This window comes from Microtus oregoni, unplaced genomic scaffold (assembly GCF_018167655.1).
Source record: "Microtus oregoni isolate MIOR12 unplaced genomic scaffold, Mior012 000013F_ref0000133, whole genome shotgun sequence".
Taxonomy (NCBI): domain Eukaryota; kingdom Metazoa; phylum Chordata; class Mammalia; order Rodentia; family Cricetidae; genus Microtus; species Microtus oregoni.
The window spans coordinates 29,031,698-29,047,162 of NW_024543072.1; the positions used below are offsets into that span (position 1 = coordinate 29,031,698).

At 41.4% G+C, this 15,465-nt stretch overlaps 1 protein-coding gene across 13 annotated transcripts in view; it reads right to left on the reverse strand.

Annotated features, from left to right (window-relative positions):
- Nucleotides 1-15,465, reverse strand: part of Pxk (PX domain containing serine/threonine kinase like) — a 68,611-nt gene that overhangs the window by 32,388 nt on the left and 20,758 nt on the right. For 12 of the 13 annotated variants that reach the window (XM_041662481.1, XM_041662480.1, XM_041662490.1 and 9 more), the window contains exon 4: nucleotides 6,320-6,506. In XM_041662481.1, coding sequence (XP_041518415.1) covers nucleotides 6,320-6,506 — 187 coding nt within the window. Of the gene's footprint in view, nucleotides 1-4,437; nucleotides 4,533-6,319; nucleotides 6,507-15,465 lie in introns of those variants that run through there. The other variant, XM_041662491.1, reaches the window with a different exon arrangement.

Sequence of the window (15,465 nt, forward strand, 5' to 3'; positions counted from 1 at the left end):
AACTTACAACTGTGTTTGTAACACCAGTTCCAAGGGTTCTATTTAAAAACATAACAAAAAAAAAAAAAAACCCTAGGTAACCTGAAGTATGTAAACTAGCTGGCTAAACCAGGAATTTAATCAGGCCACAATGAAAGCTCAAGATTCAGAAAGTATTATAAATCACACAGAACAACATGTTCCAAGTGACATCTATCCTATCTTCATTCCTTATGGGATTACAGCTTTCACAAAGAAGTGATTAGCCACAAGTAGACACTGGAATAAAAGCCAGAGTTTCAGAAAAATGTTTCACAATAACATGGCTCAACTGTGATGTGGCACAGAGTGCCTGTTTCCTTACAGATTTTTTTATGCTCTTTTTGTTGTTCATTTATCATGCAAACATTTCCCCTTTAACAAAGACAATGAAAAGAGGAAGTTCCTCCAAGTTCACTGTATTAAGAAACTATCAGAATAACTGTTTTTTACACCTCCACTTCCCGCACCGCCCCCCCCCCCCCACACACACACAACATGGCTGGATAGCATTTCCTGCCAATGTGGTAAGTGAAATCACTCCGGATCCCTGAAAGCAAAGAGTAAACAGTGGAATTTCACCTCAGCCTGGCGCTAATTACATCCCAAGGAGACTGGCGAGGCTTGGACTCACCAACAATTCCCTCCATATGTCCAAACAACATTCTCTCCTGGAATCCCCTAGAGCTTGGCAAACATTACCACTGCATGTTTTACAGAACATTCTGAGTGAAGAAGTTTGCAGGAGACAACAGTCAGCTGTGTGTTTACTGACTCACTATGCAAAGTGTCACCTAAATATCCCAGAGAAACACATGACTACGAAATGCAAAACTGGCTCTATTTACATTGTTAGATTCTATCAGATTTACATTCTATTTACATTCTTAGCTGCTCTAAAATGCCACAGGACTTTGGGAAGGGCTTGGGGCTGCTAATAAGAACATCAGTTTTTATTAGCTCTGGGCATGCTGGGCCTCTGTATAAATGTCGTCGATACAGCATTTTTATCATTTCCAAAGAAAGCTGAAAACAAGTTAAAAAGAAAACTATTTTAAGTGAAAGCATTCATATCAAATTTGAGAAAAATCAGGAAAATAATTTTCTATCTACCACATTGTCACTTCAAGAAACTACACAGGACAATGGTTCAAAACTAAAGGTGACTCATAAACCATCAATCAACAAGTTACTGTATGTTACTAATGTTAGTTCCAACTATGGCGGCCAGCCTGCCTCGGCGATTAAGTTATCCCCTGCCAGCAGGTGGCTTTCCATCTCACTGTGCAGCACACACGTCTTTTAGAACGTGCCCTTCTATCAGTCTGTTCTCTTGTTCTCTCTTGCCTATTACTCTGCTGTCTGTCTGTCTGTCTGACTGCCTCTCTTGTGTCCCCACTCCGAGGGGGCCTTTCACTCTTTCCCTCTCTCCTTCTCACTGCCCCAGTAAATCTCTTGCACTAACTCTGCTGTTGTGCATGGCATGTTCTTTCAGTGGCACATCTTGGCAGGGCCTGCCGAAGGTACCCAACTGGCCACGCTTTGGCCTTTCAACTATGTGTCATACACAATTTTAGAAATGGAGAAATAACAGGGAACAAATAAGACGAGATAGATTTGTTCCTGATAAATTGGGGACTGGGAATTAGATTTTTGTTTTATACTTTACAGATCAGAGAGCTTGAGAAAAAAAATTTTCTTTTCACGGAACTGTTATTTATCATAAAAAAAAAATTCCATGGTGATTAATTCTAATGCTCTCTTTCAGGACTAAGTATCAGTCCTAAACATCTCTGCATACAAGCCCATTTGGGTTTCCCACTTCCTACCAAACCAAAACCCAACTGCTAAAGCAAGTGTCTAGCTGGCTTAGGTTTCATGGCCCACAGTGTTTAGTTCACCAGCCACACTGAGCTCTGCCTTCCACAACCTCTTGGCCTGGCCCCAGCAGCAGCATTTCCACAAGGACCAGATAACCCTTCAGGCTGAGCCCAAATCTAATGCTCCCCTACTCCCAAACCCTCTCCTCCTCATACATGTCCAGGGTATCTGTCCCTCAGGGACCATGCAGGTCCTGAATTAGGAATGTTCTCTTCATTGCTGCAAACTCTAGCCGGCAGGACATCTTTTAATTTAAGTAAAGCCTAGAGCCCTTTGGAAATACTAATTCCCCCTACTCTGGGTTCTTTCTTCTTCCTGTAGTACTGGCCCCTGACTCTGATAACCTCCACTGGCCTCTCAGATGCTAATATCAGCACCGCTTCTGGGAGCCCTCCTCTATCTCCAGGCCTGGTGCACCTTCTAACCCTGCTCATTCTGCAATGGAGAAATCTCTTTGCATAAGTGCTATGGGCCGTGCTGTAGACTTAGCACCTGGCACATACAATACTGCTCAATTAATATTTGATGAAGAAAGAACTAAAGATTCAATACATGGCCAATGGATGTGGAACCTCCCATTGGAACCATTAGAATGTGCAGACCCCGAAAAGAAATACATTTGCCTTCTACTTACATCTCTTTCATAATATTTATTTATAAATTTTGCTATTTTAAAAAATTGTTTCTTAGCCTGGCATGGTAGTACATGCCTTTAATCCCAAATGCTGGTTGGCAGAGGCAGACGGATCTCTGAGTTTGAGGCTAGCCTGGTCTATGGAGCAAGTTCCAGGACAGATAGAGAAACCCTGTCTCGAAAAAAGATCCCCCCACCCATCCTCAAAGAAAACGTATTGTTTCTTAGCTAGGTGATAGTGGCGTACACATTTAATCCCAGCACTTGGGAGGCAGGAGCAGGTGGATCTCTGTGAGTTTGAGATCAGTCAAGCTACAGTGAATCCTTGTCTCAATACCCCACCATCACCCTCCACACATACCCCCAAAATGGGGCAAAATGGCTACTCAGTTAAGTGCTAAGAAACAAAAGCTCAAAACAGAGAATGGGAAACCAAGCCCTCAGTCCATCCTACTGCCTCCTGGCTTCCAGCTTTCATAGACTCAGAGGTAGCAGGTCTCCCTTTTTGTTTGTTTGTTTTTTTGAGACAGGGTTTCTTTGTGTAACAGTTCTACCTTCCTCACACACCTTAACAGAGACCAAAGCTTAATAGGTCCTTCAGCATGTGGACAGGTCAGACAAGTTCTAGGTGGGATCTGAACTTGCTTCTATCAAAGCTGTGGACCTATAACACTCCTCATCTTTGCTCAAACTGATCAACTCTGAATTACGGATGGTGACCCCTTAAAAACTCTTAAAAGCCCTCACCCTCAAGGAAAGACAGCTTCAGCTCAGCTGTGCAGAGGGTTTTCTCTCTGTGGCCTTCCTTTCCTCACCTGATGACTCACTTTGCTGTGTTTAAGATTTTTGCTATTGCTCCATGTTTCACTCCGGATTTTTCCAGCCTTTTAGTTCTTTAACTGATAGAGAAAACAAACCTGATCAAGATCCCTAGATGGTAACAGAAGGAAAACAGACAAACTTCTAGAAACCAAATAACATTTTAACTTGGAAAACTCTGATAGGACAGAGCCAAACAAATGTGCAGGGCCTAAGTAAGCCCTGCCTCTTTAAGATCTTAGCTCCCTCATCTATAAGGCAGCTGGGACCCAGGAGAAGAATCTGCCAATAAAATCCTTGCTGTGTAAGCACACCTGACAACCTGAAGTCTGAGTTCAAGCACCCATGTGAAAACTTGGAGGCATTGATCAGCACTGAATCCTGTTGCTGCCGAGGCAGAATAGATAGGATTGGTGCTCTGGCTGGCCACCCTGGGAAATGACAAGTTTCAGGCTCAGTGAGAGACCCTGTCGTAAACAAAAATAATAAAGTGGGGAGTGAAAGATACCTGACATCAACTTCTGGCCTCCACGTGCACACATCCATTTGTACACACGCACACATGTGTACATGCTGTGTGTATACACATATACATACATGTAGACACATGGTTAGTTTTGAGATAACAGCTCTAAGATGCCTTCTGTGTCTACCCCATGTACATTACTACTCTCTGGTCTAAGCTCTTTGAATATAAGAAATGCATGTGCTTCATGCCTATCCTGGCACACGGTGTGGCATGTCACTGATGATGCTGAATAGAAGTGATCGCTACCTGCCCACTACAGCTCGACACCTGCCCTCACGAGAGCATCAGCAGACACTGTCAGGAGATAAGGCTGACAAATGTGAAGACAGCTGAGTTGATTCATTAAAGATGACCTGCTGGGGGGCTGGAGAAATGGCTCTGTGATTAAGAGCACTGGCTGGCTGCTCTTCCAGAGGTCCTGAGTTTAATTCCCAGCAACCACACAGTGGTTCACAACCATCTATAAGAAGATCTGGTGCCCTCTTCTGGGGTGCAGGTATACATGCAGACAGAACACTATATACATAATAAATAAATAAACCTTAAGAAAAGTGACCTGCTGACAACTTTGGAACAGTCAAGGTGAGACTTGGAGAAAGAGATGAAAGAGTCAAAAGGCAGCGGCAGAACTGAAGCTCTTCTGAGTTCCCGTCCAGTGTCAAAGTGCTTAAGAAGGAAATAATGGAATCCTTGTAACCATACAATGCTTGACTTTGTAACCTACAGTAAACGAATTTTAATACCCATTCCTTTCCCTGACTAGATTCTGGAAAAGCATTTTCCTTCATCTTGTATAACATCCACTAGAAGATGGCAAAAACCTCCACAAGGCTCATCACACTGCAATGCATACGCAAATCACCGGACAACCTTTAAAGTCAGTTCCTGATCCGGCAGGTCTGGGAAGGGCCTCAACTCTGTTCTTTAGACAAGTTCTTATGATGCCAACTACACCTGGTGAGAGAGCCTAGAGAACCTCGCTGTGAGCAGTGAGCTCACACTCAGCTGCATAGACAGATCGGGAGCTCACAGACTCCACAGACTGGCATACACATAGACTGAGCACTGACTGGGAAGGTTTGGAGCCCAACGAGAAATAGGCTTCCAGGTGTCCCTTCTCAAACAGAATGACAAGTGTCTTCCTATTAATTCAGATACAGTAATTTGTGTTTGTTTAGCATTTTTGAAATAGGATCTCACTTTGTTGTCCAAGCTGGCCTGGAACTTACTGTATAAACTTATGGCAATCCTCTTCCCAAGTGCTAGAGTTGTAGGAATGAGTCTGGCTTTAAAAAACAATGTTTTAGGGGCTGGAGAGATGGCTCAGTGGTTAAGAGTACTAACTGCTCTTCCAGAGGACCCAAGTTCAATTCCCAGTACCCACATGGCAGCTCACAACTGTCCGAAGATCCAGTTGCAGGGTCTCTGACACCTTCACACCAATGCACATAAAATAAAAGTTAAATAAACCATAAAAAATATTAAAAAAAAAACAACAATGTTTTAAAAGATCCAGTAACAGGGGTCTGGAGGGATGGCTCAGCGGTTGGGCATGCTGGCTGCTCTTCCAGCGGACCTGGGTTTAAGTACCAGGACCCACATGGCAGCTCACAACTGTTTATAATTCCTGTTCCAGGGGATCTGACACCCTCACACAGGCATACTACATGTGTGGCAGAACACCAATGTACATAAAATACAAATAAAAACTATTTTTTTTTAAAAAGAAACAATAACAGAATCTATTACCTTAACAAGAAATTAACAACCAGAGTTCCATTTAGAAACCCTTAAAGCATGGCTTGGCTTTAAATAATCTGTTTTTTCTGTTTATCAGGGTAACTCTATAATAGTTTTAAAGGCCCCTAAAGGCCACACCAGAGGGAAGTAGATATTTAGTTCTTCCTTCTGCTGATGTCAGGCTTGGGTATTTGATGCTGACTTTGTGTGGAACTAGCAGGGAAGCAAAAACCCTGATCCTGGGGAGCCACCCTCTGCGCATGACACACAAGAGCCTCAGGAAGGAGGTGTGAGGACATAGAAACAGCCCTTCTAAATCAACATTACATTTAAAAACTATTTAAAGAAAACCGAGACATATTCCACACTGTAAACATAAACCAGACTGAGGGTGCTCTGTGCACTACTGCTGTGGGCTGTCTGCTCTGTTCCAAAGAGAAGATAATGGGCAATCAGAGGTACAGACACAATTGTTTCTCTTCTGTATTTTCTGTACAGGCATCAAAAATATTTTGGAAGGAAATTATGCCCCTTCTAAAAATATATAGAAAAATACAATCAAGAAAATCTTTGCAAAGAAACACTATCCTGTTACAAATGTGCACATTTCCCCCATATGGAAGTAGAGCTTTCCCATATATTATCTCTTGCTGAGCCCAAGCCCCACATGACTGCACTTCACAGACCCTGTTTCTTACCAGTGTAGTTTGCAGAATAGTTGTTCGGGTCCAGGAACTTCTTAAGCAGCTCACAATTGGACAAGACATGATTTGCCATGATAACATTAAGGTAGTTCTGCAGGCCTCTCTGTCTCTCAGCGATGAATTCACGGTCCATGTTTCCAATCAGTTTCTTAGGAGGAAGAGGCAGACTCAAGCCTGCAATCTGAAAGAACGGAAGGAAAAAAAGGAAGATGAGGGGGGAGTTATAGTTGTGTTATATATCCACAAGTAAGTTTGATATCTGAATCCTGAAACATCTGTAATTCATTAAATATAAAACAATGCAGACTTTAAAGATTAAAAATTTTATATATATAAAACTATACATCTCATGATTGATAAAATTATATACTAATCATAGTAACCGATTGTTTCACTTTTACCAACATTTTATTGGTATGTTTATTGGACATAGTACCAAGAGAAATTGTTTTTACAAAGTTAACATTAGTAGTCCTATGAAACTACTTCCTCCACAGCCCATGGGCCAGGTTCTCCAGACCCTGGAACAACCATAGCAGTTCTGATCTTTTGGCATTGGGGAATGTCTTGACTCTACATTCCTGGGCAGTATTTGTAATATTTTCATGATGGGTGATGGGATTAAGGTCTCCTTCACAGCTGAACAGTGGATCCCAGCTCAGAGGCAGGCAGATCTCTGAGTTCAAGGCCAGAGTGGTCTACAAAGCGAGTTTCAGGCTACAAGAGAAACTTTGTCTCAAAAAACAAAGAACAAAAAAGAAGTTCTCTTTCATAGTTCTGACCTCATCTTGCATACCCTGTCTCCTGCCTCCAGTTACATTATTGTATTTACACTAGGAAAAATGATATTCCTTACAAATACATTCACAACTGCTGAGCCTATTTTGGGTTCTGTGTTATAAATAGGATCCTATGAGGTTATCTGCTTCCCATCTCAGAATTTTGCCTTTTTACATCTCTGAGTTTGAGGCCAGCCTCGTCTAGAGATCTAGTTTCAGGACAGTCAAGATTAGTCAGTGAAGGACAGAAAGTTGATGAAGGTGTAATTGAACGAGGGGGCCACGGTCCAGTCCAGAAAGCAGCAGAGTTTAGCAGCTTTAGCCACGTGGTTCTGGCTTTAGAGTTAAGGACAGAGATGTAGGCAGTGGAATTAGCCTCCAAGCTGCAGAGGCCAGACATGTCTTGTGGTGTCCCTGAATGGAGGCCCAGAGAGCCCATTTTGTGAAGCTGTGAAATTGAGGGCTGAATTGCCTTAAAGAACCCAAGATGTTAAAGAAGCCAGTGCTGTGGGATACCTGCTGAGGAAAGCTTCTAACAGGGAGCAGAAACAGCCCAAAAGAAGTGTGTTGTAGTTGACAAAGCTGAATGGAGTTGGAGATCTGAAGAGAATTTTGACATAAGACACAAAAATGCAGAGTTTGCAGTTTTTCCCAAACTCCAAGCTGGATGTGGGTCTTGCTTTGGTTCAGTATTTCCTTGTTATGTTTCCTTCCCTATGTTTTGGAATGGTAGTGTATGTCCTGTACCATTATATGTTGGAAGTATAAGATGTTCTTTGATTTTGATTTTACAGGTGATAACAGTAAGAGATTGCATGTCTCTCAGAAGAGATTTTGAATTTTGGACTTTTAAACATTGTTGAGACTGTGCTAGACTATGTGGATTTTTTTGTTTTCTTTTGTTTTTTAGAGATAGGGTTTCTCTGTGTATCTTTGGCTGACTTGGAACACATTCTGTTGATCAGGCTTGGCCTTGAACTCACAGAGATCTGCCCGTCTATGCCTCCGAAGTGTTGGGATTAAAGGCATGTACCACCACCGCCTGGCACATTATGATACTCTAACAAGTTTATGGGGGCCAGGGAGTGGAATGTGATAATGTGAATGTAAATGGCTCCCATCTCAGGGAATAGCACTATTAGGAGGTGTGGTTTTGTTGGAGTGGGTATAGTCTTTTTTAAAATTGATATTTATTGAACTCTACATTTTTCTCTGCTGCCCTCCCTGCTTCTCCCCTCCCCCGCTTCAACCCTCCCCCAAGTTCCCCATGCCCCCAATTTACTCAGGAGATCTTGTCTTTTTCTAATTTCTATTTCCCATGTAGATTAGATCTATGTATGTCTCTCTTACTGTCCTCATTGTTGTCTAAGTTCTCTGGCATTGTGGTTTGTAGGATGGCTTTCTTTGCTTTATTTTAAAAACCACCTATGGGTGAGTATATGTGATAATTGTCTTTCTGTGTCTGGGTTACCTCACTAAAAATAATGTTTTCTAGCTCCATCCATTTTCCTGCAAAATTCAAGCTGTCATTATTTTTTTCTTCTGTGTAAGTACTCCATTGTGTAAATGTACCACATTTTCTTTATCCATTCTTCGATCGAGGGGAACTTAGGTTGTTTCCAGGTTCTGGCTATGACAAACAATGCTGCTATGAACATAGTTGAGCACATGTCCTTGTGGCACAATTGAGCATCCTTTGGATATATCCCCAAAAGTGGTATTACTGGGTCTTGAGGAAGGTTGTTTCCTAATTTTCTGAGAAATCACCACACTGACATCCAAAAGGGCTATACCAGCTTGTATATACACCAGCAATGCAGGAGTGTTTCCTTTTCCCCACAACCTCTCCAGCATAAGTTGTCATCAGTATTTTTGAACTTGGCCATTCTTTCAGGTGTAAGATGGAATCTCAGAGTTGTTTTGATTAGTCATCCTCTGATGACTAAGGATGTTTAACATTTTCTTAAGTGTCTTTCAGCCATTTTAGATTCCTCTGTGGAGAGTTCTCTGTTTAGGTTTGTACTCCATTTTTTTTATTGGATTATGTGATCTTTTGGTGTCCAATTTCTTGAGTTCTTTGTGTATTTTGGAGATCAGGCCTCTGTCTGATGTGGGGTTAGAGAAGATCTTTTCTTCTCTGTTGTAGGCTGTTGTTTTGTCTTATTGACCATGTCCTTTACTTTACAGAAGCTTTTCAGTTTCAGGAGGTCCCATTTATTAATTGTTTCTCTCAGTGTCTGTGCTGCTGGGGTCTATTTAGGAAGTGGTTCCGTGTGCCAATGCGTTCAAGTGTACTTCCTACTTTCTCTTCTATGAGGTTCAGTGTCGCTGGCTTTATGTTAAGGTCTTTGATCTATTTGGACTTGAGTTTTATGCATGGTGATCGATATAGGTCTATTTTCATTCTTCTACATGTTGATATCCAGTTATGCCAGCACCACTTGTTAAATACGCTTTCTTTTTTCCATTTGATATTTTTCACTTCTTTATCAAAGATCAGGTGTTCGAAGATGAGTGGATTGACATCCGGGTCTTCTATTTGGTTCCATTGGTCCTCCTGTCTGTTCTTATGCCAATACCAGGCTGTTTTCAGTACTGTAGATCTGTAGTAGAGTTTGAAGTCAGGGATTGTGATGCCTCCAGAAGTTCTTTTATTGTACAGGATTGTTTTGGCTATATCCTGGGTTTTTTTGCTTTTCCATATGAAGTTGAATACCATTCTTTCACGGACTTTAAAGAATTTTGCTGAGATTTTAATGGGCATTGCGTTGAATCTGTGGAGTGGGTATAATCTTGTTGGAGAAAGAGTGTCACTGTGGAGCTGGGCTTTGGGATCTCTTTGCTCAGTGTGACCCAACAATTTCCTGTTGCCTTGTGATGAAGCTGCAGCCAGCAGCATGTCTTCCTGCAGGCCACCATGCTCCCTGGCGTGATGATAATGGACTGAACCTCTGAACTGTAAGATGCCACCTCAATTAAATTTTTTTCTCTTATAAGAGTTGCTGTGGTCATAGTGTCTCTTCACAGCAACCGAAACCCTAAACAGGTTTTCTGTGTGTAACAGCCCTGCCTATTCAGGAACTCACTCTGTAGACCAGGCTGGCCATGAATTTACAGAGATCTGCCTGCCTATGCCTCACAAGTGCTAGCATTAAAGTTGTGGACCACCACACCTAGATGTCATTTGGGTTTTCAACATAAATGCTTTGTTGTGGTTTTCACTTCAGCATTTCTATTTGTCCTTGAAGGTGTGTGTGTGTGTGTGTGTGTGTGTGTGTGTGTGTGTAAGTCAATTTATTATTGCTTACAATAGCTATGGAGGAAGAAAAGGTAAAAGTGGGTGCTCAATCTCCTACCATTTTCCAGATCACTTCAAACTTTTGAGACTATTTTTAAACTTGAAAAGCAAAGTAAGGTCACTTTCAAAGAGTAGTACTATAGTAGTGCTATTTGACACTTGAACCAAAAATAAAAATAAAAACAAAAAAGCAATCCAAACGATATGCATATTGATTGACTGAGGGTAAGGCCAAATGAGAAGGGCACCTCAAATTTAGAAAAGGATGCATGGTAAGCTAGTCACAGGGGCAAACCTAACTCAGGTTCCACTCTAGATTTTTCAAGCAACGATGACACAGTCCAATGAATTAAGACGTGTGGTTGGAATGAGAATGGACCCTATAGGATCATACATGTGGTGAGTGCTTGGTCTCAAGTTGGTGGTTCTGTTTGGGGAGGTTTGAGAAGTGTGGCCTTGCTGGCGGAGCCTTCACTAGAGGCAGGTCTTGAGAGCCTCCAGCCCTGCCCTCCTTGCAGTTTGTTCTCTCTCCTTCATGCCTGGACTCCGAGATATGAACTCCCAGCTCGCTGCTCAGGCTGCCATGCTGCCCCACCATCAGGGGCTCTAACCTCAGTCAGAATAAACTTTCTTCTATGAGTCACGGTGTTTTATCACAGCAACAGAAAGTAATGAGTACGATGTCATGGGAAAACGGCTAGCTGACAACTCTAAGTTGCCTATTTCTCCCGTAAAACTATGAAAACGTTTCAGACAATTAGGATACATTTTCTATCATAGTAGTTTGTCACTAGATAAGACACTTAAATTTCAAGGGTTTTTTTCTCATTCATAAAATTAAGCTTTATCTAAGGAGTTTCTTCACTTTATCTTAGCAGAAAGGCCAAGGAGTGATTACAGTTTCTTGCTTAGCTAAATATAATGCATAAGTACAAAGAAAGCACATCACTCAGCATGACAATCATTTTATTTGATGTTGCTCAAGGGCAGAAAGCATTACTAAGGTTATATATCAATGTAGCCTAAAACATAACTGGTATATCCTAAAAATACCTTATGAAATTTGTAGAACATAATCTTATTTTTATTTAAACCATGGATGTGCTCATATATGGGAGTGGACAGTGTCTTTTTCTTTCCTCAAAAGCTTTTTAATTAGCCGGGCGGTGGTGGCGCACGCCTTTAATCCCAGCACTCGGGAGGCAGAGGCAGGTGGATCTCTGTGAGTTCGAGGCCAGCCTGGTCTACAAGAGCTAGTTCCAGGACAGGAACCAAAAGCTACGGAGAAACCCTGTCTCGAAAAATCATAAAAAAAAAAAAAAAAAGCTTTTTAATTTTTAAAATTTTTATGTGTGTAACTGTTTTTCTTGCATTTATGCCTATGCACCACATCCATGCCTAGAGAGGGCTTCAGAGCCCCTAGAACTGGAGATATAGATGGTTATGAGCCACCAAGTGGGTTCTGGGAATCAAACTTAGGTCCTCTGGAAAAGCAGCCAGTACTTTTAACTTCTGAGCCATCATTCCAGCTCCCATGAAAACTCTCTTAAAAGATTCACACATAGCTATCTCTGGGAGCAGGTTGTGATTTTTTTATTCTGTGATGAAATATTTATCATACTCACGTACCCTTCTCAACTAAAAGAGAAAAACATTCTTTTTCTAATTAAAATGATATTTTAGGCAAGGTTTTTTAAAATTATTTATTTATTATGAACACACGGGACTGCATGGTCCATACAACAGCACCCACTGAGTGATGAGTCCTACATCGTCCCATATGCAGCACTGGATTCAAACACCAGTATTTTCCATTTATGGTGGGGATATAAGAATGTATTTGATAAAACAGTTGTCTTTTCTGTTTGTTTGTTTGTTTGTTTTGAGGGAGTAGTCTCAAACTCTCTAGGTAGCTGAGAATGGCTATGAGCCTGACCCTCATGCCCCCACCTCCTAAAGGCTGGGAGCATAGGTGTGTACCACAATACCATACTCTCTGTGGAGCCAGGAAACTGAACCCCGAGCTCCATGTGTGCTAGGCCAGCACTCTACCAGCCTGAAATGTCTGTCTTGAATGGTGAGAGCTCCAAGCCCCAACCAATCTATTTTTTTTTTTACTTTCTTTTGCATGTATACGGTGTGTGTGCGTGGACCCAGGTGTGCTGGTGTCATAGTGTACGCGTGGAGGCTGAAGGACAACCTTGCGTGTCACTTCTCACTTTCCACCTCATTTGAGCCACAGCCTTTTAGTTGTTCCTGCTTCACGCGCTAAGTTAGCTGGTCCTCAAGCTGGGAATTTTATCTCTGCCTCTCATCGCCCTGTAGGGTAGTAGGATTACTGACCTGTGCCACCACCACACCCGCCCTTACGTGAAAATCAAAACAACTCTGAGATTCCATCTTATACCTGTAAGAATAGCCAAGATCAAAAACACTGATGACAACTTATGCTGGAGAGGTTGTGGGGAAAAGGAAACACTTCTGCATTGCTGGTGTATATACAAGCTGGTATAGCCCCTTTGGATGTCAGTGTGGCAATTTCTCAGAAAATTAGGAAACAACCTTCCTCAAGACCCAGTAATACCACTTTTGGGGATATATCCAAAGGATGCTCAATTGTGCCACAAGGACATGTGCTCAACTATGTTCATAACAGCTTTATTTGTCATAGCCAGAACCTGGAAACAACCTAAATGCCCCTTGATCATAGAATGAATAAGAAAAATGTGGTACATTTACACAATGGAGAACTTACACAGAAGAAAAAAAAAGCCATCCTACAAACCACAATGCCAGAGAACTTAGACAACAATGAGGACAGTAAGAGAGACATACATAGATCTAATCTACATGGGAAATAGAAATTAGAAAAAGATCTCCTGAGTAAATTGGGGGCATGGGGACCTTGGGGGAGGGTTGAAGCGGGGGAGAGGAGAAGCAGGGAGGGCAGCAGAGAAAAATGTAGAGCTCAATAAATATCAATAAAAAACATAAAAAACAAAAAACAAACAACAATAACAACAAAAAAAAAACTTCCCTTGAAGGGGAAAGCTGGGTGGGACTCTACAAAGCCAGCAGAGAAGTTCCTGAGTTCTACTTATACCAACTTCAGGGAGAAGTGCAGAGCTAGAAGGTCCCCAAGGTGGAACCTGAAACTGGTCCTCTGGCCTAGTAGAAGCTTCTAAATTACACACAGACTCTACCAATGTTTCCAGGAAGTTAACTTTTATCTGGAGGTAAAACCTCCGAACTGGTCATGCTCCTTACTCCCTTCCATCATCAGATTTTAACAATCACCTTCAGGCATATGCCAGTGAGTGTTCTAAACTCTCAACAACCTTTAATTTATCTCATAAAATAAGCTCTCCAAGGTCAACTACAGGCTGTAAAATTGAAATCATAAAACATTTGGAATAAGAGAGACCACAGAAGTCACTCTTCATTTGAGAAGGACAAAATGAGACCTAAAAGAAGAGATGGCTGATCCAAGGTCTACCACCAGGCCAGAGTCTGGGTTTTCCCATCACTCCAACCCCTTTCTCCTTTCCTTTTCATCGATGCATGACCTCCCTGGCTGGCTGCTAATTTGACACTGTATTTATTTGAAATATGGTGCTTTTTTTTCTGTGCTGTGCCTATGAAATATGATAACCATAAAATTTTTTGGAAAACACAGACTTTTCTATTTTCTTTTTTTACTTATATAGTCTACATGCATTTTAACAGAACATGGAAAGTACCAAACACTATAAAGAGCTAAAAGAAAAAAAAAACATAATCCTGCCACCTGGGGATCATGAGTGTTAACATTTTGGCATATTTCCTTCGAACCTTTTTTTGCTAAACATTTCATATAATTATATCATATGGCATGTAAGTTTGCATTCAGAAATATCATTATACTAAAGTTTGTTCCCACTGTACTCAGACCCACCCCATACTTGAGATTGAGATTATATTTCTCTCCTTCACAGGAATACACTTATCTGTAGAGAGTAATCAGATACTGAAAACCACGGTCAGAGTTTCATTCTGAGGTTTCTGAGTCCTTTGGTTATAGAGGTTGTTTTAAAATTATTTCATTGCCAAAAAGCTGCACATACTTTCTTCTGTTTGTTTACTTGGATGAAGAAAAACTTTCCACTGCCAGATGTGGTGGCCCATTCCTGTAATCCCAGCATTTGAGAAGGCAGGAGGAGTTCAAGGTCATACTGGGCTATGTAGTAAGTTGGAAACCAGCTAAGCAGTATGGAACTCTGTCTCAAAACAACCCCTACCCCACACAGTATGTGAATATCTGAAATAAGATGCATATCAGAAGCACTAATTTTAAAAAGAAAAACTACACTGGAGCAAAAATAAGTTCCAGGCCAGTACATGGCAAGATTTATCTCGAGAAAATAACAATCATTCAATCTCTGTCAACATGTTTGTTATCTAGAGATCAACTGGTCATACTAAAATTAAAACCAAATATTATCTGAAGGTATAGCTCAGTGGTAGACAGATCATGTGACAGCATGTGAAACACCCTGCACTCAATCCCCAGAACTATACAACAAAGATCAAAGGTACAACAGAAAGCAACTATAGTGTCCTACAGATTACTGGGTCAATTGCAGAAGAAAAGTACTCATGTTTTTACAGTAAATAATGTTTGGGCTCTACTGACACCATTTTCTGAAGTCTGACATAAAACATGGCCGTTTGAAGGAAAAGGAAGCAATATGTTCCCTTTTACCCAGAAGTTCTCCTGACCTTGGTGCATACCATCAGAGGTCACCCAGCGTGTGTGATAGCTAGATCACTAAGGAAGGGAGCAGTTCTTTGCCTCCCTGCTAATCTGGTCAACAACTAAGCACTCCAGCACACACTGAAAGGTTTCTACTGCCACACAAATCTGAGGAATGGCACAAGCCTGACAGTCTTCAGTACTAACATGGCCAGGGATTCTGATGGTGCTGAAGACTATCTAGGAGCCTTTTACTAGTGGCATTGGATGTCCTTGCATAGCTTCCTTCTTTTGATTAAGGGCATCAGGTTAGAATATTAGAATCTAATGT